At 41.4% G+C, this 26,327-nt stretch overlaps 3 protein-coding genes and 1 long non-coding RNA gene across 4 annotated transcripts; all 4 read right to left on the bottom strand.

Annotated features, from left to right (window-relative positions):
• Positions 1–2,161: 2,161 nt before the first annotated feature.
• On the bottom strand, positions 2,162–11,168 carry LOC146691526 (cholesterol 24-hydroxylase-like). The gene is made up of 11 exons (XM_085431347.1): positions 11,085–11,168; positions 10,765–10,903; positions 10,491–10,601; positions 10,237–10,399; positions 9,974–10,039; positions 8,141–8,213; positions 7,539–7,623; positions 5,851–5,961; positions 3,101–3,189; positions 2,868–2,934; positions 2,162–2,780 (listed from the first exon to the last, which is right to left on the bottom strand). The coding sequence occupies exons 1-11, from the start codon at positions 11,105–11,107 to the stop codon at positions 2,628–2,630; spliced, it is 1,080 nt and encodes a 359-aa protein (XP_085287473.1). The 5' UTR covers positions 11,108–11,168; the 3' UTR covers positions 2,162–2,627.
• Positions 6,291–7,473, bottom strand: LOC146691527 (uncharacterized). The gene has a single exon (XM_085432942.1). The coding sequence runs from the start codon at positions 7,254–7,256 to the stop codon at positions 6,291–6,293; it is 966 nt and encodes a 321-aa protein (XP_085289068.1). The 5' UTR covers positions 7,257–7,473.
• Positions 11,169–12,968: 1,800 nt separating the features above from the next.
• Positions 12,969–26,166, bottom strand: LOC146691524 (cholesterol 24-hydroxylase-like). The gene is made up of 15 exons (XM_085431341.1): positions 25,700–26,166; positions 25,557–25,634; positions 25,385–25,466; positions 22,678–22,751; positions 19,241–19,327; positions 18,970–19,108; positions 18,767–18,877; positions 17,328–17,490; positions 16,878–16,943; positions 15,052–15,124; positions 14,884–14,968; positions 14,594–14,704; positions 14,171–14,259; positions 13,977–14,043; positions 12,969–13,889 (listed from the first exon to the last, which is right to left on the bottom strand). The coding sequence occupies exons 1-15, from the start codon at positions 25,846–25,848 to the stop codon at positions 13,749–13,751; spliced, it is 1,515 nt and encodes a 504-aa protein (XP_085287467.1). The 5' UTR covers positions 25,849–26,166; the 3' UTR covers positions 12,969–13,748.
• LOC146691525 (uncharacterized) lies at positions 23,216–23,932 on the bottom strand. The gene is made up of 2 exons (XR_014915071.1): positions 23,446–23,932; positions 23,216–23,414 (listed from the first exon to the last, which is right to left on the bottom strand). It is a non-coding gene; the product is annotated as an uncharacterized LOC146691525 (long non-coding RNA).
• Positions 26,167–26,327: the final 161 nt, after the last annotated feature.

Below are 26,327 nucleotides of genomic sequence, written 5' to 3'. Positions count from 1 at the left end.
TCAAGGATATAAATCACTCATTCAGAAAATAGAAACCACTTTTTTTTCCCTCAAAGTGAGGAAGTAGGATATTTAAACATGTACTCTAATTAATTCCTTGCTAAAGCACACTTCAAGCAGGACAGTGTACAGAGACACACCGAATGATCAAAGCTGTCAAATTACTTCTTCTTCCTCTTAGCTCCAACAATAGCTGTGCTCTGGTGCTCAAACAAATAGTACTGCACCTCTGATTGTGTCTCCATGTCACCTGCTATGGAATAAATGGAAGTGGGAACAGGTGCGCTGGAGAGGCAACAGAAAGACAACCCCCACAATGGGTGAAGGATACAGTCCATTTCTCTCTCCTCATCTTTCCTGACTGACTTTTCTCTAGTTTTAGGGTCCTCGTCACTACACTAGGGCATGCTCCTGCAACACAGCAGTAAATGCATTTGAAATGAGCCATTCTCACAATGTGTGCTTCCCACTGGGCCGACAACTGTAGATAATAGTGTTTTTCCATGGCCTGATGGAGCGTGTTCTTAACCTGTGTGACGTCATCTAGCTCATCCTGTTAAAAGGAATATATCAATTTAAGAAAAGCGCATACATGCCTGCCTAAAAAAGTAGAAAATTATAGCATTTACAGTTTTCATTTTATTTTTTGCACCCCTGGTCCTCTCCATTTCTCTCATTCCTTCTGCAAGTCTCTCCATTCCCTCAGCCTTTGCCCAGAAACCCACCATCAAAGTACTTGTTTATAGTTTAGGCCAAGTTAAAAAAAAAAGAAGAAGAAGAAAAGTAGCAGTTCTCCATCACGCTGGTTACTTCAGGGGTCTCAAGACTGACTCAGAGGGATTCAGGGTTCAAAACTCATTTTACTGTCATTCAGCACTACCTCAGGAAAGCGATGCAGAACAAAAATATGTGGCATGAGCTCAAATAAAAACACAAAAAACCTCATTGCAATGTTTAAAAAGAGGCAAGTGTGAGACATAAATAAATGTAAAATAACAAAAAACAGTGCTGCATATTTGAAAACACAAATAAAAATGATTCAATTATTGCACAAGAGAGCCGATGAGCTGATTGCACTGAAAATTCTTTCTTGACAGATTTGTAGAGTATAATAATCTACAAAATAGCAGCTGTTTGAGCTGTGCAACAGTCTGATGGTGGTTGCAAAGAAGCTTCCACAGAACTGCAATGACCTGCACCTCTACGTTACTGTCTGCCTGAAAGCAGGAGTGAGAACAAACCGTGGTCGGGGTGTGAGGTGTCCCTGATAAGGTTTTTTGCAGCGTTGTTGGGCCAGGCCCTAAATAGATGGCAGGGTGGCTCCACTTGTCCTCGTTCTCATGCTAGAGATATGCTGCTTGTCAGCACACTCTCAGCGGTGCCTCTTTAGGAGGTGGTGAGAACATCTGGACTCAGATGTGACCTTTTCAGCCTTTCTTGATCAGTGAGGTGGTGTGCAGGGACAGACCATACATCACATCAACTCCCAGGAAGTTCATGTGCTCCATGCTCTCTGCTGCGGTGTCGTTGATGTAGAGCAGTCTGAACGAGGGGTTTCTTCCTGTAGTCAGTCACCAGTTTCTTGGTTTCATTCACATTCAGGAGAAAGTTGTTGTTGCTGATCCACACTGTGAAAAGCTCCACTATCTCTCATCGCTGTCCTGGATCAGACCCACGGCTGTTGTATTCACAGTATACAAAAATCTGTGGAACAATCGTGTCATCATGTCAAGGCTATAGTCACTTAAGCAGGTGACTGAGGGTTTCTTTGGCGCTGGGATGATGTGATTTGTAGCAGGATGGCACAGCATCTTGGAAGCATGCAGACTTAAACAAAAAAAAATTCTGTGGGATCTCAAAATTTATTTTCATTTTCATAACATGCAGCACTTTTATGAAAATCTTGGATGCTATGCAGGCACAAAAGGTTCCTTTGCTCACTGGTTATTAAAAAAAGTCACATCAAACTATGTGATGATTTTGTGCAAGATTAAAATGCTAAGTGCAAACGTTATTATACCAGCACTCCCCATGATGTTACCATATATATTATCATAATGAAGACATAAGCATGATTACATTCATTTCATATGAATTTACAGTGTAGTTCATACATGACACAATTTTTTCTTTAAATTCTTTTTTTTTTTTAAATCACAAGTTTTAGACAGGAATAAAAATCAAATCAGTTTTACCCTTTAAACCAGAGGTGTCAAACATGAGGCCCGGGGGCCAAATTGGCCCACGGCCATTAATATTACGGCAATGAAATTCAGTAGTAAGTAAACAATTTAAGGACAGAAAAGTTTCTATTTTTCAACATCTACTACAGAAAGTTTAGGGTTTTTGTTATTGTAAAAACAAAAACAGCATCAAAAACAAAAAGTCCTCAGTAAAATAAAATTTTAAAAAGAGAAAATCCATTCTGTTCTTGACAAGGATCTTTTTACACATTTATTTCTACAATTTAGACTCAAAGAGTTGTGCTGATTTCAGTTACTAAAGAAGCATTTCTAAATCATGTAGCAAAACTGAGACATAGTGTTGAAGCTGTACTTTCTTTTTCCCTATATTAATATATCTCAGGGACCAAAAATAGACCACTTTTTATGTAAAGTCCTTTAAGATCATTTATTTTTGTAATCCCTGTGACTCAAAGTGCACAACACTCCACTCTTTGGTCTGAGTGTGCCAGCATCCAGGATGTCAAAGGTCTGTCCCGGGACAAGAGTGAAGTCAAACCTCTGGAGCAGTTTGGCCATCACCACTTTAGCCTCCATCTAAAAAACACAACAGCGCCCACAGAGATGAGTCAGTGTGTTTATAGGTGAGCGGGTCTTCATGTTGACTTACGCTGTCATCCTCACCTGAGCAAAGTTCTGTCCCAGACACGAGCGAGGACCGAGGGCAAAGGGGTAGTAGCAGTAATAAGGCCTTGATGAACAGACGAGAGACAGCCTCAGTTACTGCGAACCGTTTCACTCATTTAGTCTGAGATAATAAAGTGTGTGCAAATATTAAACATAATGTTTAATGTTTAAACATTATGTTTAAACATTAAACACACTGTTTCAGCATGGTGAAACAGTGTGTTTCTTACTTGGGAGCATCTGGGTGAAATCTCTCTGGATCAAATCTCAGTGGATCCTTGAAGAATCTCTCCAGTCTCCCGCTCACATAGGAGTTGAACTAAATATGAGAAGATTTAATTTTACATTTTAACCATAAATGTATTTGTAATTGCTTGAATAAGACCTCATTTTTTATCATCATCATCATCATCATCATCATCATTTATTTATTTATATAGCACTTTAAAAACACACCTGGTAGACCAAAGTGCTGTACACTACTAATATGCACATAATAATAAAACCAAACATAGCAATAAAGTTAAAAAACAATAAAAATGTCAGTTACCCACGGAGTTAAAAGCCAGGGAATAAAAATAGGTTTTTAATAAAGACTTAAAAACTGGCACTGATGCAGCCCGTCTAATATGGAGAGGAAGGTTATTCCAAAGCATCGGCGCGGCAACAGAGAACGCTCGGTCTCCTCTAAGTTTCAGCCGTGACTTTGGGACCGAAAGCAGCAACTGCTCAGCTGACCGAAGGGAACGAGTGGGGACGTGGGGCTTCAACAAGTCAGACAAATAAACAGGTGCCAGACCATTTAGAGATTTAAAAGCCAATAAAAGGACTTTAAAACGGATCCTGAATTCAATTGGAAGCCAGTGTAAAGAGGCCAAAATCGGAGTGATGTGATCAAATTTTCTTCTGCCAGTTAAAAATCGTGCCGCAGCATTTTGCACTAATTGCAAGCGTGACAAAGTGCCCTGCCCAACCCCTGTTAAAAGAGAATTACAATAATCTAAACGTGAGGTAATAAAGGCATGAATAACGCTTTCCAAGTCACGCTTGGAAAGAAAGGGCTTAACCTTTGATAAACGTCTGGGGTGATAAAATGCTGATTTTACCACCCTGTTTACGTGGTCATCAAAGGTGAGTGCAGAATCAATTTTAACTCCGAGATTTGTGATCGAACTCTTTAGTTGGGAAGTCAAAGCTGCAAGATCAACATCCAGAGTATGAGAAGAACGATTTGGGCCAAATAAAATTGCTTCTGTCTTCCGATCATTAAAATTTAAAAAGTTGTTTGCCATCCATGCTTTGACATCAGTAAGGCAGTCAAGCAGAGGTCCAGTTGGGAGACTATCAGAATGACTAAAAGGTAAGTAGAGCTGGCAGTCATCTGCGTATAGATGGAATGGCACTTTATGCTTTCGGAAAATCGCGCCAAGAGGCAAAAGGTACAATGAAAACAATAACGGCCCAAGAATAGATCCCTGTGGAACACCCCAAAGCAGAGGGGCCACAGAGGATGAAGCCGACCCCAACTTAACACAAAATGTCCTATTTAAAAGATAGGACTTTAACCACAAAAGTGCCGAACCAGTAATTCCCACACAGTGCTGTAAGTGGGAGATCAGCAAATCGTGATCCACAGTGTCAAATGCAGCTGTCATGTCCAACAAGACCAGCACTGCATATTTACCACGGTCTGTCGCTATCAGGATGTCATTCATAACTTTTACGAGGGCTGTCTCCGTGCTGTGGAATGGCTTAAAGCCGGACTGAAAGATTTCTGACAATTTAGAGTCATTCAAGTAGTCCATCAACTGAGTATAAACAATCCTTTCCAGAATCTTACTAAGAAAGGGAAGCTTAGAGATGGGTCTAAAATTTGATATGACTGAACTGTCTAAGCCTGGTTTCTTAAGTAAAGGATGTATGACTGCATGCTTAAATTCCCTAGGTACTTGACCAGACAAAAGACTAGTATTAATTTTATGTTTTTCTGACAACTTTGTGACAGTTTATACATACACTACCAGTCAAAGGTTTGGACACTTTTCTTATTCAATGTTTTTTTCTGTTTTTTTCATTTGTATTTACATTGCAGATTTTCACTGAACGCATTAAAACTTTGAATGAACTCATATGGAATTATGTAATAAACAAAAAAGTGCGAAAGAACTCAAAACATGTTTTATATTTTAGATTCTTCCAAATAGCCACCCTTTGCACTCTTGGCATTCTCACGATGAGCTTCTTGAAGTCATCGCCTGAAATGTTTTTCCAACAGTCTTGAAGGAGTTCCCAGAGATGCTGAGCACTTGTTGACTCTCTTGCCTTCACTCTGCGGTCCATCTCATCCCAAACCATCTCCATTGGTCAGGTGACTGTGGAGGCCAGGCCATCTGACGCAGCCCTCCATCCCTCTCCTTCTTGGTCAAACAGCCCTTACACAGCCTGGAGGTGTGTTTGGGGTCATTGTCCTGTTGAAAAATAAATGATGGTCCAACTAAACAAAAACTGGATGGGATGGCATGGCACTGCAGGATGCTGTGTTAGCCATGCTGGTTCAGTGTGCCTCCAATTTAGAATACTAAATTGAGACTCTTGGTCTTTCCTGGTGCGCTCCTCAAGTGAGCCAGTTTCATTGTAGCGCTTGATGGTTTCTGTGAATGCACTTGGGGACACATTCAAAGTTTTAGCAATTTTCCGGACTGACTGACAGACTTTCTTTACTTAGAATTCATATAATGGCGAGAACCAATCAGCTAACAGGTGACTACATCATGAAGCTTATTGAGAGAAGGCCAAGAGTTTACAGCGCTGTCAACAAAGTTAACAGTGGCTACTTTCAGGAATCTATAAAACATATTTAGAGTTAATTATCTTTTTTTCTTCGCTACATAACTCCATATATCTTGCTTCATATATTTGTTGTCTTTAGTATGTAGTTATCATTTAGACTTACAAACATATTAAAAAGAAAATGACTCACAACAACGCTAAATCCCCCGGGTATGTGGATACTGTCAATCACCATGTCTTCAGCAACATCACGAGACGTGCCTGGAGCTGGGGGGTAAATTCTTAGAGTCTCTTTTAACACCTGAAGGAAGGTTACAATGAGAAGTGCACACTTTGGGTGAGTTATTAAAATAAATAAATGAATAACTAAATTTACCACATGTACCTGTGACCAGTGTTGCCACAGTTACTTTGAAAAAGTAATATATTACGGACTACTGATTACTCCTTCCAAAAGTAACTTAGTTACTTTACTGATTACTTTATTTTTAAAGTAACTAAGTTAGATTACTAGTTACTTTATTAGTTACTTTCAGAAGCTGCCAATAACACTCCCCACTGCCTCAACATAAAAACATCAACCGATTTTGCCAATACTCACTTTATTGGAAGTGTATTTTAACAGTAATGTCAACAATATATCTCCACATCACGTGTGCAAATTATGTTGATGGTGTGCGAAGCACACCTGCGGTGCGGGGGAAGAGACAGCTGACCATCACTTTCATTCTCAGCCGAGAGGATTTCTGACAGATCAGAAAAAGTGACATCATCGTCTTTGGGGCTGGACTCTTCCTCCTCCGTCTCATCATCGGACTCCGTGACAGGATGATAAACTTGAAACGCCTTAACAAAGTTGGATCCATTATCAGTAACTGTTGCAACTACTTTGTTGAGTAATCCATAAGAGGAGTGGATGTTTTCGATTTCTGTACCAATGACATCATACGTGTGTCTACCACGAATTCGCCTACATGCTAATGCAACCTTGTGACGCTCTAATGTGGTTCTACTGATCCAGTGGAGCGTTACTCCCATATAGCTTCTGTTGTTAGCAGTCCAAATATCCGCGGTAGTTGAAACAAAGTCAATCTCATTCAGTGTGGCCTTCAAATTTCTCTCCATTTCTGTAAACTCCTTCTCCAAGTAAGAAGTAAAAGTCGTTCGGTGAGGCAGCTCGGCATTAACAGAAGTAGGGATCTTTTTTATTATGGCACGAAACGAGGGCGAGTCAACAGTGTTTATAGGTAGCATTTCTTCTACAATATACTGCGCGACCAACTTCTTCAATTCTTCATCACTTACTGGTTTTGCACCACAGTCCAACTTTTGTTGTTTGGGGGGTGTAGGACCTTCTGCGGAAGTCACGGCTCTCTGCTTCGGACCACTTGGTGGGACTCTCTCTGTGAGTTTGACTGTGCTGTGCTGCGACTCCAAATGTTTCTTTAAGTTTGACGTAGTGTTTTTGAAGGTAGATAACACTTTTTCGCCAACACAGAGTGTACAACGAACCTTAATATTTAAATCTTTAGTTGACAGAAACTCAAAATAGTGACCATATTTCCAGCTAAAGAACGAACATCTCTCTCCCTCCATTGTTGTTTACACTTTTTTACGTCGCTGGCTGCTTGTGAGCGGGAAACGTGACCTGTCGCTTATGTGACGTTTCACGACACGTATGCGTTTGTCATCCGCTGAGACGAAAAGAAGAAACCAAATCTTTTTGCTTAAAAAAATAGTAACGCACAGTGGTTTGGACAAGTAACTTTAATCTGACTACTGTTATGGAAATAGTAACGCGTTAGATTAGTCGTTACTGAAAAAGGGGTCATATTCGGAGTAACGCGTTACTAAGCAACGCGTTACCGGCATCACTGCCTGTGACAGGTAGACCAGCTCTCCTAAGTCGTCATAGCTTATGTCACGTTTCATCCCAATGACATCATCGACCTCTTTCTTCGCTCTAAGAAATAAAAATATAATTTAGAAAACCAAAAATTCACTCTATATATTACACAGTTATAACTGCAGAAATATTACCTTAGTCATCTTTAGAGGTTAACACAGGTCATAGGAGTAAATATGTAGAAACAGATGTAAAACTACATTTTTTATAGAGAAAAATGCACATCTACATAAATGTCTGTGGGCTTGAGATTTATATAATCTCAGGATTGGGAATATTTTTGATGTTTGATATTTGGATGGATCAAATTAGAAGAAGTTGTTTTCACACAACGGGTTGACAGTCAGATCTGAGGCACACACTGATTGTAAGAACTGGATCTATCAGACTGACTGTACAACAAGTGTGTCATGGCAAGAAGATTTCTGAAGATCTCAAAGACTTTTGTTTAAGTCTTCTTTACTTGTAGGACCTTATAGGTTCAGTCAGATCATGTTTCAGGTTATATTCATGCAAAAATATAGAAAATTGTAAACAGAAAGTGTAAATTGTTGAGTTCTGTTTGACTTCTTACTTCTCTAGTATTTCAGGATGTCTTCCAAGCGCCATGATGCAAAAACCCAGTTGATTGGCTGTTGTTTCTTGGCCTAAAATGTTGCCAGTTTGTCAATAATGCGTCATGTAACAAAAATAAATCATACGTTTCTTTTTCTTGATTGCTATTTTATTCATTTGCAAATGTTATCGTCCTTGTCACAAACAAAGTTTGAAAAGAGTATGTGGCGGAGCGTGGTCTGTGGCGCGGCTATGGGGAAGGCGGACACACCTGAGTGCCATCAGCTCATAACACCTCAACTGCATTTAAGTCTGGACTGGTGTCTTGGGTGAGTTGTTGTTGGTGTGTTTGGCTGACAGCTTAAAAGCTGCATCCGAGTTGTAAATGACAACCGAAATAAAGAAGAAATGCTGAAAAGTGTTGAAACGTGGTCAGGTCTGTCATGCATCTTTTACAGAGTAATAAATATATATACACATTTTTTTCTTTTGGGGGGGGGGGAATTTGAGACAAACAGTCAGTAACCAGTGTTGGTCAAGTTACTTGAAAAAAGTAATCAGTAACTAATTACTGATTACTTCCCCCAAAAGTAATCCCGTTACTTTACTGATTACTTATTTTCAAAGGTAATTAATTACTTAGTTACTTTTTAAAAACACGATTTACAACCTGAAGAGGTGATAAAGCGATAGATCTTTCAGCCCAATTCTACTTTTTCTACATAATCCATCATACAAAATGTAATCAAATGGAAAAGCATCTTTTTAAAACTTGTTTTATTAGTTTTAATCTTTTAACTTTATGCATCAAGCAAAAATTTAATTATATGCAACATTCTCTGACTGGAAGAAATTAGTTTAACATTTAAACCTATTTTCTGCACATTCCAGCACATAAAATAAATTTGTGTGTGTGTTTACACTCAGTCTTTCAAATAGATGCAAGTAAAACACAGCAGAAAATAAATAAAGTCAAAGACTCAGCGGTCCTGTTGCTCTATTTCCACCTGTAAAGCAGGAGTGGGGCAGGCGGAGGTTTGTCCTGGTGCAGGTGTGCCGCAGCGGTCAGTGGAAGAATCCGTGAGTTTCTCTGTGAGTTTCCCATTACGTCGTTGCGCACTCGGTGCTTGTTTGGAAGTTTAGGGGGTTTTTTCGCTGTAAAAAGAGGTTTTCTTCCCACGCACAATGGACACTAATGTTTTTGTCACTTTTTATGGAATCAAACTCAAAGTAAGGTCAGTACTTCCACGCTTCAAACGCTGCACGCTCATACTCTCTCCCGCACTTGATATATGATCCATTGTTGATGCACACAGCTGTTGCCACGAACGTCGCACTCGCTTACGTCAGTGTCATGAGACATTCTCGCAAAAAAAAATAAATCACGGTTTTAGTAACGCAGTAACGCAGCGTTCCTACGGGAAAGTAACGGTAATCTAATTACCGTTTTTGCAATAGTAATCCCTTACTTTACTCGTTACTTGAAAAAAGTAATCGGATTACAGTAACGCATTACAAGCAATGCGTTACTGCCCATCTCTGTCAGTAACACAGGAACTAGAGTTGTGTGACACAGTGTGTGTGTGCAGCTATTATGCAGCCCCTCTGGATAAGAAAGGACAGTTTTGTCCATGCTAAGTGAACACGTGTTTGAACGGTGATATCAGGATGCTCTACAATTAACATTAAACTGCAGCACACAGCAGCAGGATACAAATTCACAGACAACAGTGGCCACATTGTGTAAAACTGAAAATAAAACACACTCTTCAGTGCAGTGAGCTTCGTCTGACGCTACAAAGGAGCTTCCAGCTGCATTTCACACATCAAAGCTGAAACAACAGAGACTCACCTGCAATGAAAAATGTCACAAAATTGTCCAGCATAAATTCTTCATCTTCTTCAGTCATGTTTTCCTCTGAAATGAGGAGAGAATGGACAGATACATCGATATTTAACTTCTCCTGGTTTCCAACATTACTTACAAACCACATGCACCGAACTGAGAAGGCATCAAAAACTGTGGGTCACATTTGTTCTATTCACTTTGTCTCGTCACAAAGAGAATAAAATATTGCTCTAGTCTAGTCTAATGTGAAATTTGGGAACTCCAACCTTGGCTTGCAGTTTTGATGATTTGTGTCAGGATGTCTTTGGGGACCTCGTCACCGTTTTGCATGGCGGTCTTTCTCTCACTGATCCACTTGGCTCCAGTTGTACGGAGCAGGCAGCACGCTTCCCTCACCTCATTAACGTATCGTCTGTTCTTTGGATTGTACTGGAATGGCAGACTGAAGGGTTTAGCCTGGCATCCTGATAACAATGTTGTTGGCAGACATACTTCATAACAACAAACGCTGAAGTAATACCTCAAAAAATATGTCTCTAACATAGGTAACCATTCCTTTCAGACATGTCTCAATGGCTTTAGGGAAAGGTGAACTATTCTTCAAGAGGTCCAAGTCCACCCCGAAGGCAACCTGAAATATCAAGACACGGATGGACCTGCACTCACACTTACAACACGCTTAGAAACTTTTTAACAGTAAATTAAAACAAACGTAAAAGCTTGTGCCTTCATCAGAATTATGAAAAAAACAACAAAAAAACCCCACGTTGCATCTGTAAAACTGACTATGATACCTTACTAATAACATTCAGGGTGACACAGTTGAAAAGATGGAGCATATTAGCTTCTGTTTTATTGTCAGCAAGCTCTGCAAGTTTATCCATCAGTTTCTCTGCCCTCTCATTGAAGGTTCCCATTAGACCTCTCAGATACCTGGAAGTATGATAGCTTTAGACGGAGAAGCAGCACATCCAGGACATCCCAACAAACCATCACAGAAATTCATTAAAGGATAATGTTGCACAGAAAAAAAAAAAGGGAGATGTTTCCAACCCTGGACAAGTGGTTAATCATACAGACTGTTGTGTCTTTATGTGGCAACTATGAAACTCACAGGCTGCTGAACGCAGGGTCCATGATGCGTCGCTGTTTGTACCACTGCTCATGATCCCGTGCTGTTACCAGGCCATTTCCAAAGAACCTGAAAAGATATTGAGAAAATTAATAAAAATAGCAAAATATGATTGCAACACAAATGATTTTAACTCTGTAAAAGTCAGGAGCTCAACAGATTACATTGTCACACAGCAGGTTTTATTATTATCATAGTTAAATTGCTGCTAGCATGGCTACACAGCATGTTAAGTTACTGCTGAGTTGCATTTAGTTTGAACAGTAATGTATGGATACATAAATACAAACTACTTGTGGTCAGATGTTTACATATATTAATCATTGGCATGAATGTCAATTCATGTTTTAATGATTTCTTTGAATGTTTCTTTCTCTGGGGTGGAAAGACTGTGCAGTATATAACTGGCTTCACAAGTGTAAATTAATTTCACAGTGGGTCAAAATTATACAAACATCTTCAAATATCTACATACACTACTGTCATGATCCGGAGTTTGTGACTCCGTGTTTTGTTTTAGTAGTTATTATTATTCTGGGTTTTATTTTCATGTTCCTATGTGTTCCCCAGTCTGTGTGAAGTTTGTGTGTTGTGTCATTGCGTGTATGTGTTTCCTGTTTTATTTTGAAGGTCTGCGTCTTATGTGAGTGTTTTCAGTTTGCCTCCCTAGTCTCGTCACGTTAATCACTCCCAGCTGTGTCCCCCACCTGTGTGTAATCTCCCTGTGTTCTTTGAGTGTTTTTAAGTCGTGTCTTCTGTCTTAGTCGTTGCTGGTTCGTCTGTGTTGTTTCCCCTCGGTCTCCCTATGTATTTCCCCGGACCTCCCTGCATCTTCGTTCAGGTTTGTTTTCTTAGCTCTGCCCAGTTTAGGTTTTCCAGTTTTATGTTCACCCACCATTGCTGTTTTTACCCACTCCTGTAAATAAATACTCACCTGCACCAGAGCTGCCGCCTTTTGGGTCCTTTCTACAAACTCCACACGTCTGCCACACCGGACGTGACAACTACACTCCAGCTGAAAACACTACGTCCAGATGAACAGAATTAACTTTCTTGTACACTGCAGAAACTTCACCACCAATTAAAGCATTTATGAATGTATGTATATATATCCTAACCCTAAATAAATTCTAACTTGTGCACTCAATTCTTATTGAGTCAGCAGCGTAGTATGCTGTACAATCATTCCACCCTGGAAAAAGAAAAGCTCAAAGAAATAATTAAAGCCCAAAATTACCATGACCATGAGAAACGTAAGTGCCCGAGCAGCCAGGCTCAGAAGCAGGCTGGAAAGTGCCATCCTGGAAAATGTCCCGGAGACGTCCGTGTTAAAGGTGTGTAACAAGTGTCCCTTGACAGTTCGCTGACTTCTGCCGTGTGATTGGCCCAGGAGCTTTAAAAGGTAGTGGGTGTGTGAGGGGAGGTCAGTGGTCTTCTGTGGGAAGTTCCAGACCTTTGGAGATTAATTATTAGATCTGCAGTCTGCAGATCTAATAATTTATTATGGTAGGTGCCGGTTTTTAATGCGTGCTGCTGGACTTATTAGTGTGAACACGAGTTTTAATGGAGGAATCAATCAAGCTCTAGATCGACTGCGCGCGGGGAAATCGATCAATATTGTAGGTATATTGAGTGTTTGTTTTATATCTGTGATTTTGAATCGTTTAATAAAACTGATCTTTTATTGGATAACATTTTAATCGATAGTCTTGATCGTGGTTGTTGTGCTGCCTCTGCTTTAAAAGTCAGGTTTCTGTGCAGGAGCTTAGCGCCCCCATGTGTACACTGTTGGTAATTGCATTAAAAGAGCAAGTTGGGTACATAAGAAATCACTACACCGCAAACACAAATAACATCACACTGACAAACATTAAAGTTTCAGTTTTATTTTCATTTACATAAAACCTGTGCTTAAATTAGTTACAGACACTAAAGCTTCTGTGGTTCAATGGCTATGAAAAAGCAACTACATAATATAAACTAAAAAATATATATCAGCAGTGTATAAAAGTAACAAATGGCAATACCTTAGAGACCAGCGCCCCTCAGAAATGTTTCTATATACTGACTATTGTAATGGGTGGCTCTGAAGTGTAGTGGTTAACACATTTGCCTATCAAGCAAAAGATCTGGTCATTCGCACAGACACAAGACTCCTTTTGTTGTTGCATCAGAAAGGATTTCTTCCTCTTCTTTTTCCTGCTTCCTTTAGTAGTTTCCAGATCATCTGCCTCCACCTCATTCCATCCCTAGGATCCTCTTCTGTCACACCACCTCCACCAGTCATAGTCCCTACATTTTAAATTCCTACTCTCACCTCCACTCCTACCTTCTCTCTCTCTCTGCCTCCAAACATACCTTCCCCTTTTACTCTTCCTTTGTCTTCAGCCAACAGCAGCACAGTTTCTACAGACTCCCTGTTGGCCAACAAGTAGTTTTATATTCATTATTGTAATAAATAAAAAACACGACATAACTTCATATGAATATGCTATGTATTTAAATCACACCATTATTGTTTTCATTACAAGGTTTTCTTCTTCTTTTTTAAGTGACAGTTTTAGATATGAATAAAAGCCCAGTTTTACTCTATAGACTACTATGACCTCTTCTAATGTATTGGTGCTTTATGGCCATTTATTCTTTTTATTCCCTGTGAGCGAAAGAGCAAATTACTCCACTCTTAGGTCTGAGCATTCCAGCATCCAGGATGTCAAAGGTCTGTCCCGGCACAAGAGTGAAGTCAAACCTCTGGAGCAGTTTGGCCATCACCACTTTAGCCTCCATCTAAAAAGCACAACAGCGCCCACAGAGATGAGTCAGTGTGTTTATAGGTGAGCGGGTCTTCATGTTGACTTACGCTGTCATCCTCACCTGAGCAAAGTTCTTTCCCAGACACGAGCGAGGACCGAGGGCAAAGGGGTAGTAGCAGTAATAAGGCCTTGTTGAACAGACGAGAGACAGCCTCAGTTACTGTGAACCGTTTCACTCATTTAGTCTGAGATAATAAAGTGTGTGCAAACATTAAACGTAATAAAGTCAGCATGGTGAAACAGTGTTTTTCTTACTTGGGAGCATCTGGGTGAAATCTGTCTGGATCAAATCTTAGTGGATCCTTGAAGAATTTGTCCAGTCTCCCGCTCACATAGGAGCTGAACTAAATATGAGAATAGGTTATTTATTCGTCTTGATTCCAGGTAACTGTCTTGTAGGGCAAGACACTTTACCCTACCGCCTACTGGTGTTGGCCAGAGGGGCCGATGGCGCGATATGGCAGCCTCGCTTCTGTCAGTCTGCCCCAGGGCAGCTGTGGCTACAACTGTAGCTGCCTCCACCAGTGTGTGAATGCGAGAGTGAATGAATAGTGGCATTGTAAAGCGCTTTGGGTGCCTTGAAAAGCGCTATATAAATCCAATCCATTATTATAAAACAGAAGTTTATTTTCTGCTTTGAAGCTAGAAACACATAAAAAAAAAATATCTATGACTCACTACAGCAACAAATCCTCCAGGTATGTGGACACCATCAATGACCATGTCTTCAGCAATATCACGAGATGTGGCCGGAGTCACGGGATAAATTCTCAGAGTCTCTTTTAGCACCTGGGGGAAGATTACAACGTTTATGGTGCATCTTGTTTTATAAAAACAAGACTGAGAGCCTAAGTTTACTGTTGATACAGTCTTTCATTGTTAGTTGACTAATTTTGAATCCATGGGTGAACATGAGATTACAAATCACACTAAAAACATTACCACAATTTTCAAATTGCCACGTGTACCTGTGACAGGTAGACCAACTTGCCCAGGTCATCGTAGCTTATTTCACGTTTCATCCCAATAACATCGTCCACTTCTTTCTTCGCTCTGAGAAATGAGAAAACTCCATAAGAAACCAAAGTTCACTTGTTCTAATGGAAACTGTTATGTGCTATATTTTGACTTTTTACTTTTCCAGTATATCAGGATGTCTTCCGAGTTCCATGATGCAAAACGCCAGCTGATTGGCTGTTGTTTCTTGGCCTGAAATAGCACAAATGTATCAAAATTGAATATTACCACCATGAAGCTCAATAAAATGTTACAACATACACTATATACAAAAGAAGCTGCTGTTTTTCAAGTTTCAAGTTTAGCATTTCCTCCATTGCTTAGCATTTTTGAAACCAGGGGTCACAATCAAAAGACAGCTCAGACGGTGAAGCCAAGAGCACTGCACACTCATGATAGCAGCAAGCCATTATTTAGATTCCTGTTGATGCAGAAATCTACAAATACCATGTACTTCAGCATAAAGACTCGAATCAACAAGGCACAAGAAACCTGTAACTCCTTGATGCTGCTCTGGACTACAAAAATCAATAACATCCACCAGCAACTCAGTTCAATTGTTGTGTCTACCCCCTCTCCAGAACCTTTTCTCTATTTTGAGCCGTTTTCCACTTTCCATCTTCCTGATTTATCTGATATTTCTGAGTTTATATGTAACTCAAAGCCTGCCACATGTCATCTTGACCCTATGCCTACAGGGCTTGTGAAATCCTGCCTCTCTTCCTTACTCCCACTCATCTCTGCTATCATTCACTCTTCACTCACCACCGGTGTCGTCCCCTCCTTAGTCAAGATTGCTTCAGTCACTTTGTCAAAGGAGCTTGCAAAGAAGGGCGTCTGGACTTCTTTAAGTTACTTGAAGACGTTTCACCTCTCATCCGAGAAGCTTCTTCAGTTCTAAGGTCAAATGGTGGAGAGTCCCAGATATAAACCTAGTGGGAGTGACCCCCCACAGAGGGACAAAAGGACCCCTGATGATCCTCTAATCGCCTGAGACAAAGAGGATCATCAGGGGGTCCTTTTGTCCCTCTGTGGGGGGTCACTCCCACTAGGTTTATATCTGGGACTCTCCACCATTTGACCTTAGAACTGAAGAAGCTTCTCGGACGAGAGGTGAAACGTCTTCAAGTAACTTAAAGAAGTCCAGACGCCCTTCTTTGCAAGCTCCTTTGACTACGATGACCTGGATGACTGAGAACCTTCACAGACTTCAGTCACTCCCATGCTGAAAAAACCTTCTTTAGATCCTAACAACTTTAACAACCGCCGTACAATTTCTAATTTACCCTTCATCTATAAAATACTTGAAAAAGTAGTTGCAGTTCAACTTCATTCACACCTGGATAATAATAACATCTACGAGAGATTTCAGTCTGGTGTTCGTTCATGTCACAGTACAGAAACTGCTTTATTTAAAGTCACTAATGATCTTCGAGTCGGAGCTGACTCTGGTCTTCTCACCATTCTCGTCCTTTTGGATCTGAGCTCAGCCTTCGACACGATCTCTCATTCTGTCCTTCTAAGCAGACTTTCCTCTCTCGGCATCTCTGACCCACTCCAGTCAGTTCAGTCTGTAGTCCAGTCTCTGGTCCAGTCACTCATTCATCATCCTGTTCAGCTCCCTGACCTGGTTACAACCATAGCTCCTTGACCACTCCCAGTTTATTCAACTGAAAGCATTCCACTCTCGTCTATTCCCGGTCACTTCTGGTGTACCCCAAGGTTCAGTGTTTGGATTTAAACCAGTCTTTGATGAAGGGGGCTTCATATATGTGGACGAATATGCTGTGGCAGTTAAGCCTTGCAGTGTGCCAGAAGGAAGCACAACATCCAACTTATTTTGTAACATTTCACAGATCCATCCAACTACCCATCTACTTTGTTAACCGCTTATGCTCTTCAGTATCACAGTCTGCTGGAGACACACGAAATAACAGAGACTCACCTGCAATGAAGAATGTCACGAAATTGTCCAGCATAAATTCCTCATCTTCTTCAGTCATGATTTCCTCTGAAACAATAAGAAAATTGACATATAAATTAATATTTGGCTTCCTTCTCTTTTTTTCATTTATTACACGTCAGATGATACAATGTCTTCTGTGTTAATGTCTCTATCAGTCATCTGTTTATATTCGGCAAAGCTTCCAAAGTGTCCATTTTCAAGCGAATCACAGAGCCAGCCTTCCTGATCAGTTTATTTAGTTTGCTGGTGTCATCGGCATGATGTCGCTTCTTCAGCATCAGCACGCAGACCACAACAAAGAACACTCCACTCGCCACAACTAAAAACTCAGTGTATTTGTTTACTCTTGTGTGTACTATTCACAGCAATTTAAAATCAATGCTCAAGGCTTACTGAGTCTATTCAAATGTGAAATTTAGGGATTACAACCTTGGTTGGCAGTTTTGATGATTTGTGTCAGGATGTCCTTGGGGACCTCGTCACCGTTTTCAATGGCGGCCTTTCTCTCAGCGATCCACTGAGATCCAGTTTTGCGCAGCAGGCGGCACGCTTCCCTCACCTCATTAATGTATCCTCTGTTCTTTGGATTAAACTGGAATGGCAGATTGAAGAAGTTAACATTCCATGCAACAAGACTTGCAGTACATACTTTCTTCTTCTTTGGCTCTTGGAGGAGGCGGACGCCTCCCCCTCTCCCTCCCTTATCTTCTCTGCTGCTGCTTCTAGGTGTTTGTCTAGTCTCGTCTAACTCTAACCCTCAAAGAGTTTCTCGGTCTTGTTCTCTAAAACCTAAAGAATTATGGATTTGATCAACTGGTCCCGTAATGGAATTGACAACCTGCTAGGCTTGGGAGAGCCCGATTGTCCTGCGGAGACGTTTGCTGCCGGATACTCCATGGTCGGTTGCGTCGTGTGTCTGGCAACACTCGACGGAGGACATTGAACGACATCTACCAATTTGGAACCACGATAACGGAGTTCGGGCTGATTGGAGCTGGCTTGGAGCTGGCTTATCGAAGAACAAGAAGCGGCTACAGCTGTTCAAAATCCCATAAGGCTGGCCAACATGATAGACGATTGGCAGGGCTGGGAGTACTCAGACTGTGTTTTGAACGCAATATGGATAACATCTTGGAGAAGAACAATGGGAATTGAGATAATTGGTGACCAGTGATGGACATTAAACCAACTGTAAAAATTGGATGCCGTTGTTTGCACTAAACCCAAACATTCACCAGCTTCACTCATGTGGCTATCCCACCGGCGCCAGCTGAAGGCCTGCCAAGGTCGAAGCTGACTGGAACAACAAATTCTTCCCATGATAACAGGATTGTTGTCGAACTCTTTGTACCTCATTCAAGGCCACCTGGGTCAACTGGAGACTGTTGACTGATGCTTAACCGGGCGTGGTGACATTTTCTCTCAGCTGAACATGGGATACACACACACACACGCACAAAACATGTACGCTGATACTCACTATCACCCTCCCTCCCCCGAATCCAACGCCTCCTCCCATGCGTACCTCCCATCCGATGTGGATACCGGATCAGCTGGAGGTGCAATCGAAGATTGCAGTGGACCCAGATCAGCTGTACACACTGGAATACTCTCCCATGTTGCTTGTCTGTGTTTTATTGTGTTATGGTGTGTTGATATCTGTGCATTCCTGGATTATCCTTTTGTGTTACACATTTCGATGTTTTTTTTTTCCTTGCTACCTAGCCTGACCTGTCTCCCCAATGTGATGTTTGTGTATTCTATGTACGGTCGGCAAGGTTTGTCATCTCAGTTGTGGGCAACTGCAACTGACAAATAAAGGCTATCTCATCTCTCATCTCGCTCATCAAAAAACACTAAAGTAATACCTCGAAAAAGTTGTCTCTAATGTAGTGAGCCATCCCTTTCAAACATGTCTCAATGGCTTTAGGGAACTGTGAAGTGTTCTTCAGCAGGTCCAAGTCCACCCCGAAAGCAACCTGAGATTTATCAAGGAAAAACACAAACATGAGGAAATATTATTTGGATAAAGACTGCTGTAAAAGCTGTAAAACTGACTGTAATATAAAACCTTAGTAATAACATCCAGGGTAACATAGTTGACAAGCTGGAGCATATTAGCTTCTGTTTTACTGTCAGCAACATCTGCAAGTTTATCCATCAGTTTCTCTGCCCTCTCATTGAAGGTTCCCATCAGACCTCTCAGATACCTGGAAGTAATGATAGCTTTAACCGGAGGAGCCAGAACCTGCCAACAAACTACCACAGAAATTCATTTGGAAAAAAATCAGTGGTTGAACAAACAAACTCTTTTGTCTTTTTGTGATAACTGTGAAACTCACAGGCTGCTGAATGCAGGGTCCATGATCCGGCGCTGTTTGTACCACTGCTCATGATCCCGTGCTGTTGCCAGGCCGTTGCCTAAGAGCCTACAAAGAAGACAGTCGACAAAATACGTTATTTTATTCCTCTGAGTTTTAGTTACTGTTAGTTTTGCTTACTGTTGGCATTCAGGTTGCATCTAATCTAAATGTTCCTATCTGGTCCTCCTATAGTTTTAAGCTGTGCGTGCCATCTGCTGTCTTCTCTTATTATCCTGTGAGTATATATTATCTCTGTCTCCCTTTGTTCATTGCCACATTGCCCCTCTTCCCTCATGGTTGCGTATTACCTTATTCTGTGTTTCCCAGAAAATTCCTAGTGTTTGGATTCCTCGTTCCTGCCCAGTTATTGTTTGAGATTTTATGATTATTTTTGCTAGATTTGAGTTTATGTTCTGTCTCCTGAATCCACATCCTGCCTGCCATACAGCGAATACATGACAGAACGACGCGATCCTGATGGACTCACCGAGCTTTCTCAGACTGCCTCCACAGTGAGGGAAAAAGGCTACTTAAGTATGTGATAAAGTATTAGTACGTCATTGATTCCCATCTCTGCAGTACAGTCAGTGTTGGGGAGTAAAGGAATACATGTACCGCTGTTACGTATTTAAAACATAAAATATGAGTAACTGTATTCGGTTACAGTTACTGTTTATAAGGGTGGTATTTAGAATACAGTTACTTTGTTGAAATAAAGGGATTCCACGGCGGTCTTTTCCTGTTTCATATGTTCGGCTCTGCCCTCTCTATTTTTGGTAATTCCACACCGGTGGAAACAAACAAAACACGCATTAAGAGGCTCAAATGCCCATGTCTCAATCTCGCGTCTCATAATGACGTGAAGAAATATTCAAAAAATGATTTAATATGAAGGCAATAGCAGAGTGTTACATGCATAGCCCTAAAGCATGTAGCCTGATGGGCAGTGTAGTCCGTGCTGCAGGGAGAATGGACTGTCATACCCGTTATGTGTCTGTAAGCGAGGGAGGGAGAAAAAGGTGAGTGGAAAAGTACGAGCTGTCACCGAGCAGAAACGGGAGCTGCAAGCATGTAAATATAATAATAACCACTGCAGCCAAACAGAGAGCCTGACGAGCCCAGTTGTAAGTAAGCTGTTAAGACTCGACTGTACGCTGTGTTCCCGTTTTCCTCTGAAACAATAAGCAGCCTTTCAACGCCTCTCTCTGTCTCTGCTACCAAAGTTGACCCAGACAACAAAGTAAAGCTAGTTTTTGGCTACGAGCCCGACACGAACCCGACGTATTAGCCAGAGGTCCTTTACTACGGTTCAGAGCCACAGACCTGTTTTATATACGCGCGGAATAGTTTTCTATATGAGATCGCTGCAAAAAGTGCAGCCTTACCTAATGTCCACCTACTGTTACTCATTTATATTAAGATTTAAACATCTAGTTGCTAATGGTATGGTGAGTAGCCTTCAGTAATAGTAATAAATCACACAGCAATAGGACATTCATTAGTTGTTAAAAAGCATGATAATATATTAAGTAATCCAAAGTATATTACTTATATATTAAGCAATTACAAAATACATTTTGGGGCATGTATTCTGTAATCTGTAGTGGAATACATTTCAAAAGTAACCTTCCCAACACTGAGTACAGTGGTGGTCTGTATTATACCTGTGAGTCTTAATCTTAGTCCTGGGGCCCGTTCTTCGTACCTCGCTAAGTAGGTTAGCCGGATTAGATTGTTGACGATTTCGCGTGATCCTGGATCAGTCGGTTCCCCGAAGCTCATCCGGGACTTGCTGTCATAGCAACAGAGCCGTAAGCGTAAACCTGCTCGGGAGCAGGCTTACTTTATGTAAACAGGATTAGATCGCGGCCACGCAGGTATGTCCGCTTCATTTATACGAAAGCAACAGCGATATTTTTCCACTGTTTCACCATAAATAAATATTATCAATGTAACTAAAGATAATGCAGCACTTGATCCTTTTATTGATGTCACACAGATACATACAGGTCATTTCCTAAAAAAGGGAAATGAACTATTAACATTCTATTACATGTATGTGATTATTACAGATGTAATTCAGATTTCAGAGTAGTAATTGGAAATCACTTCGTGTAATCAAGATGAGAGACCACGGCTATAAAAGCGAAGGTGGATTTGGGAAGCCTGTCGCAGCCATGTCCTGTCCGTATACGCGACCAACCCATTGCGGAAGGTGCAAGATTGATAAGGAGAGTCCTCAGAATCCAGCGTATATTGCGGGACAGACAGGATCCTTTAGCTCAGCGCGACAGTGTGCTCATAGAGAGATATCGATATTCCCGTGAGGGTATTATTTACTTAACCAACTTGTTGACGAGGGGGTGCAGGACCACCACCTGTCTTTTTTTCCTCTGCCCTTTTCTTGGTTGCTGTTATGAACAAACTAACAGAGTATTACAGGCCAGTATTACCTTGCCAAGAGACGCAAAGCAATCTAAGAGACAAATATTACCATTCTGTAGAATACTCCTGTATTCCACTTTTACTTGTTCCCATGTTCTTGTGGGTCCTGTTGTGGCTCTAATGTGAAAGGGGATATAATATAACATATTATAATATAATATAATGCCATATGATATTGGACAATATAGTGTCATATGATAGATCTACCCTACCGCCTACTGGTGTTGGCCAGAGGGGCCGATGGCACGATATGGCAGCCTGGCTACAACCGTAGCTGCCTCCACCAGTGTGTGAATGTGGGAGTGAATGAATAGTGGTATCGTAAAGCGCTTTGGGTGCCTTGGAAAGCGCTATATAAATCCAATCCATTATTATTATTATTATTAAATTACCTACGAGTTTGATTTGTCAGCAACTTTCTGCCAGCCCTCTCTCCTTGCTTTTGCAGCCTTTGCAGTGTTCTCTTGCGTTTTAATTAAACTCTGAAACTCCTGTAATCCCTCACTCATGAGTTCTTGCTCTGCTGCCGGAAAATACCGAGCACGCCCCTTCGACATTTTCGCCGACCAATCAAAGGGTTGCCGATCAATGTTTCTACTATCGATGCGTAGCCCCTTTTACGACACCCAGTGATGTCACATTCCTGCGTCCAGCTGTAGTAATCGTCAACAGCAGGTGTGTTCGGGGAACCGGATTAGCGAGCTCACGGTTAGCGCGATGATTTGATCTTGGATGTAGTAAGCGACGTACGAAGAACGGGCCCCAGGTGTTAAACAAATAAGAGTATTGCAAAGCTCACTCCACCTCTAAATATTGGTAAATGAATGCAAAGTATCACACTGGTATCTACTGATATCTGCCTTTGTTGATCAATTCCAGCCAGTAACTGAAGTTAAAACGATATCAGTAACAGCACAGCCTTTTAGAACTGGTGCATCGCTACAAAAAAGCACCTGATAAGGCAGTCTTACCTTTGACCAAACAGGTTGGCAAGTCTCTTATAAACAAGTTTATCTTTGGGGTATTTTGTGGACATCAATATTTGCTGAAGCCAGGAGCAGAAAGACAGAAAATTTTTTTTTAGAGAAAGAAGATTTGATACGAATATTATCAGGAGTTATGCTTAGTGAAACCAAAATGTCAGTAGTTCACACTTTGAAGTTAAGGGCAGGATTTGTGCCAAGCACTTTCACACACTCAGCGGCGGTCCTAGCCTGTTTGGCGCCCTGGGCGAACGGATGATCTGATATCGTCGCGTTGTTGTTCCTGGAACAGCATAGTAAATGTTGTTCCAGGAACAACATTGCAAGTGACCAATCACATTCTTGTGACGTTATTCTTTGGCGCGCCAAGCCATTCGTGCATTTATGAAATTCCAATGTTCCAAGGACAATATCAATTCTGCTTAGCGTTTATTAAAGGGTTAGGGTCAGGGTCCGTTGATCGGCGGACAGAGGCGGTTTCTCGCAGCTTAAGTTTTTTGTTTTACGGCGGTTTTTCCCGAAGTCACAAAAGTATGACGTCACAACATTCTGATTGGTCACTTGCAATGTTGATCCTGGAACAACACCAGGGGCCCGTTCTTCGTACCTCGCTAAGTAAGTTAGCCGGATTTGACTGTTGACGATTTCGCGTGATCCTGGATCGTTCGGTTCTTCGAAGCCCATCCGGGACTTGCTGTCATAGCAACAGAGCCGTAAGCGTAAACCTGCTCGGGAGCAGGTTTACTTTATGTAAACAGGATTAGATCGCGGCCACTCAGGTATTTCCGCTTCATGTATACGAAAGCAACAGCGATATTTTACCACTGTTGTACCATAAATAAATAACATCAATGTAACTAAAGATAATGCAGCACTTGATCCTTTTATTGATGTCACACAGATACATACAGGTCATTTCCTAAAAAAGGGAAATGTACTATTAACATTCTATTACATGTATGTGATTATTACAGATGTAATTCAGATTTCAGAGTAGTAATTGTAAATTACTTCGTGTAATCAAGATGGGAGACCATGGCTATAAAAGCGAAGGTGGATTTGGGAAGCCTGTCGCAGCCATGTCCTGTCCGTATACGCGACCAACCCATTGTGGAAGGTGCAAGATTGATAAGGAGAGTCCTCAGAATCCAGCGTATATTGCGGGACAGACAGGATCCTTTAGCTCAGCGCGACAGTGTGCTCATAGAGAGATATCGATATTCCCGTGAGGGTATTATTTACTTAACCAACTTGTTGACGAGGGGGTGCAGGACCACCACCTGTCTTTTTTTGCGCTGCCCCTTTTCTTGGTTGCTGTTATAAACAAACAAACAGATTATTTCAGGGTCTCTGTCCAAGAGACGAAAAGCAATATAAGTGATCAATATTACCATTCTGTAGAATATTCTTATATTTCCCTTTTACTTGTTCCCATGTTCTAGTGGGTCCTGTTGTGGCTCTAATGTGAAAGGGGATATAATATAACATAATGTAATATAATATAATGTAATATAATATTGGATAATATAGTGTGATATGATAAATCTACCCTACCACCTACTGGTGTTGGCCAGAGGGGCCGATGGCGCGATATGGCAGCCTGGCTTCTGTCCCAGGGCAGCTGTGACAGCTACCAGTGTGTGAATGTGAGAGTGACTGAATAGTGGCATTGTAAAACGCTTTGGGTGCCTTGAAGAGCGCTATATAGATCCACTCCATTATTATTGTTATTATTAAATTACTTACGAGTTTAATTTGTCAGCAACTTCCTGCCAGCCCTCTCTCCTTGCTTTTGCAGCCTTTGCAGTGTTCCCTTGCGTTTTAATTAAACTCTGAAACTCCTGAAATCCCTCACTCAAGAGTTCTTGCTCTGCTGCCGAAAAATACCGAGCGCGCTCCTTCGACATTTTCGCCGACCAATCAAAGGGTTGCCGATCAATGTTTCTACTATCGATGCGTAGCCCCTGTTGGGCCACCCAGTGATCTCACATTACTTCATCTAATCGTCAACAACAGGTGTGTTCGGGGAACCGGAATAGCGAGCTCAGAGTTAGCGCGATGATTTGATCTTGGATGTGTCATTTGATCTTGGATGTAGTAAGCGACGTACGAAGAACGGGCCCCTGATCGTGCCTGGGCGAACACTCCCTCTGGCGGAATTATAAAGTGGAATTGTAAAGCGCTTTGAGGGTCTCAAAAAGCGCTATATGAAAGCAATCCATTATTATTTAAACCAACTGTTAACTGTATATTTCTGTACATTTAAGTATTATTATTATTCATATTGCCGCATTCATTGGCCTTTTTTACAATTAATTTTATTGTTTAATCACATTAAAATGTTCCTAATTTAATGTTTAACAGCACTTGAAAAAGGCAAAATCCCATGTAAAATTAGGGCAACAAACTGTATTGTCATTACTGAAAATAACCGTATTTTCATGAGAAAGTTATTTTCTGTTATTTTGTGGTATTATTTTGGCGCCCCAGCAAATGGGCGACAGAAAACCGATCGGTGCCTATGCCATTCCCAATACGCGCTGGCATGATGTCGGGGCAGCATGAATACGAGCAATTTGTTTTTATTTTTTGCCGATGCCCGTGATGCCGCCCCCCACTGCGATGCCGCCTCGGACCCATGTCGCCCGTATCAAAAACCGCTACTGCACACACTCATGCTGTTGTCACAGTTTACCTTTGTTGCCTCGGGACAGGACACACACACTACAGCGTAATGCAGAGCATATATCTTGTAGACAGGCCCATACTCATCCGCCCTGTAAAAGACATACTACCGCATAAATGATACGTTTTATCATTATTTATTAATCACTCCTACACACAACCATCGTTTACGTTCAAATTACCACTCCAGAAGTTTCTGGTGCATATTTCCGCCATTTTTCATTATCCTCAAAAGCGATGCTGAGTGTCCGAAGAGAAAACTGGGGAAGAAATCAAGTGGTCAGCGTCGAGCAGTGTCAGCAAAAGTGCCGAGAACTTTACCTACCTGTCCGTCGGTGGGCCGGGTATGTGGTCATATTTCATATGAATGTGTTTAACATACAAGCAGTATCCGAGAAACACAACGACGAGCAGAAAGAAGAGAAAAGTTAGCGTCTGAGCAGCCAAAGACAGAAGTAAGCTGAAAACTGCCATCCTGAGAAATATCCCGTAGAAGTCTGCGTCAAAGATGGTTGTCCTTTCTATAACACCGCGAAGGATCCCTGGTTCAAGACCGAGGGGAGACACAAACAAGCCTCAGTGAGGTCACAAGCTGGTTTACCCCAGTGTCGTCGTTCTAAACTCGCATTAACGGGAGATCCAGCCGCCGTGGCTGTGGCGACCCTTTGGGAGGAAAAACAAGGGAGCAGCTCCAAATACCGACCGCACACAGCCAGATCTAATTAGGCGGAAGTTCGACATAGCGTACTTCAGAGTAGAGAGCCCACGGAGACGCACTGAATGTCACAGCTTTCGTGCTGTTATTTTGCGAACATTGTGAACAAGTGCAAAAACCCTCTACAGTTTAAAAAGGCTACTGCTGGGATTTATTAAACAGGCGCAGTTTCGATTTTGCGACATAAAGGAGTGGGCCTTTTTTTCGGCTTTGTATTTCATATGTGTTTGCAGAAGTT

Source organism: Copadichromis virginalis, linkage group LG15 (genome assembly GCF_057382275.1).
Source record: "Copadichromis virginalis isolate Kocher_CV1m ecotype Utaka linkage group LG15, C_Virginalis_male_GT1.1, whole genome shotgun sequence".
Taxonomy (NCBI): Eukaryota; Metazoa; Chordata; class Actinopteri; order Cichliformes; family Cichlidae; genus Copadichromis; species Copadichromis virginalis.
The sequence above is the reverse complement of the archived record's forward strand: the minus strand, read 5'-3'. Positions and strand labels throughout refer to the sequence as shown.

Bases quoted from the DNA above. Each gene is read 5' to 3' on its own strand.
- LOC146691527 (XM_085432942.1), bottom strand. From the start codon at position 7,256: ATGGAGGGAGAGAGATGTTCGTTCTTTAGCTGGAAATATGGTCACTAT.
- LOC146691526 (XM_085431347.1), bottom strand. From the start codon at position 11,107: ATGGACCCTGCGTTCAGCAGCCT. The intron at 10,904-11,084 runs GTGAGTTTCATA...TCATACTTCCAG, and splicing joins GACCCTGCGTTCAGCAGCCT to GTATCTGAGAGGTCTAATGG. The intron at 10,400-10,490 runs GTATTACTTCAG...CTGCCATTCCAG, and splicing joins TTAGAGACATATTTTTTGAG to TACAATCCAAAGAACAGACG.
- LOC146691524 (XM_085431341.1), bottom strand. From the start codon at position 25,848: ATGGCAGTTTTCAGCTTACTTCTGTCTTTGGCTGCTCAGACGCTAACT. The intron at 25,635-25,699 runs GTAGGTAAAGTT...TTTCTTCCCCAG, and splicing joins CCCGGCCCACCGACGGACAG to TTTTCTCTTCGGACACTCAG. The intron at 14,260-14,593 runs GTGAGTCATAGA...TCTCATATTTAG, and splicing joins CTGGAGGATTTGTTGCTGTA to TTCAGCTCCTATGTGAGCGG.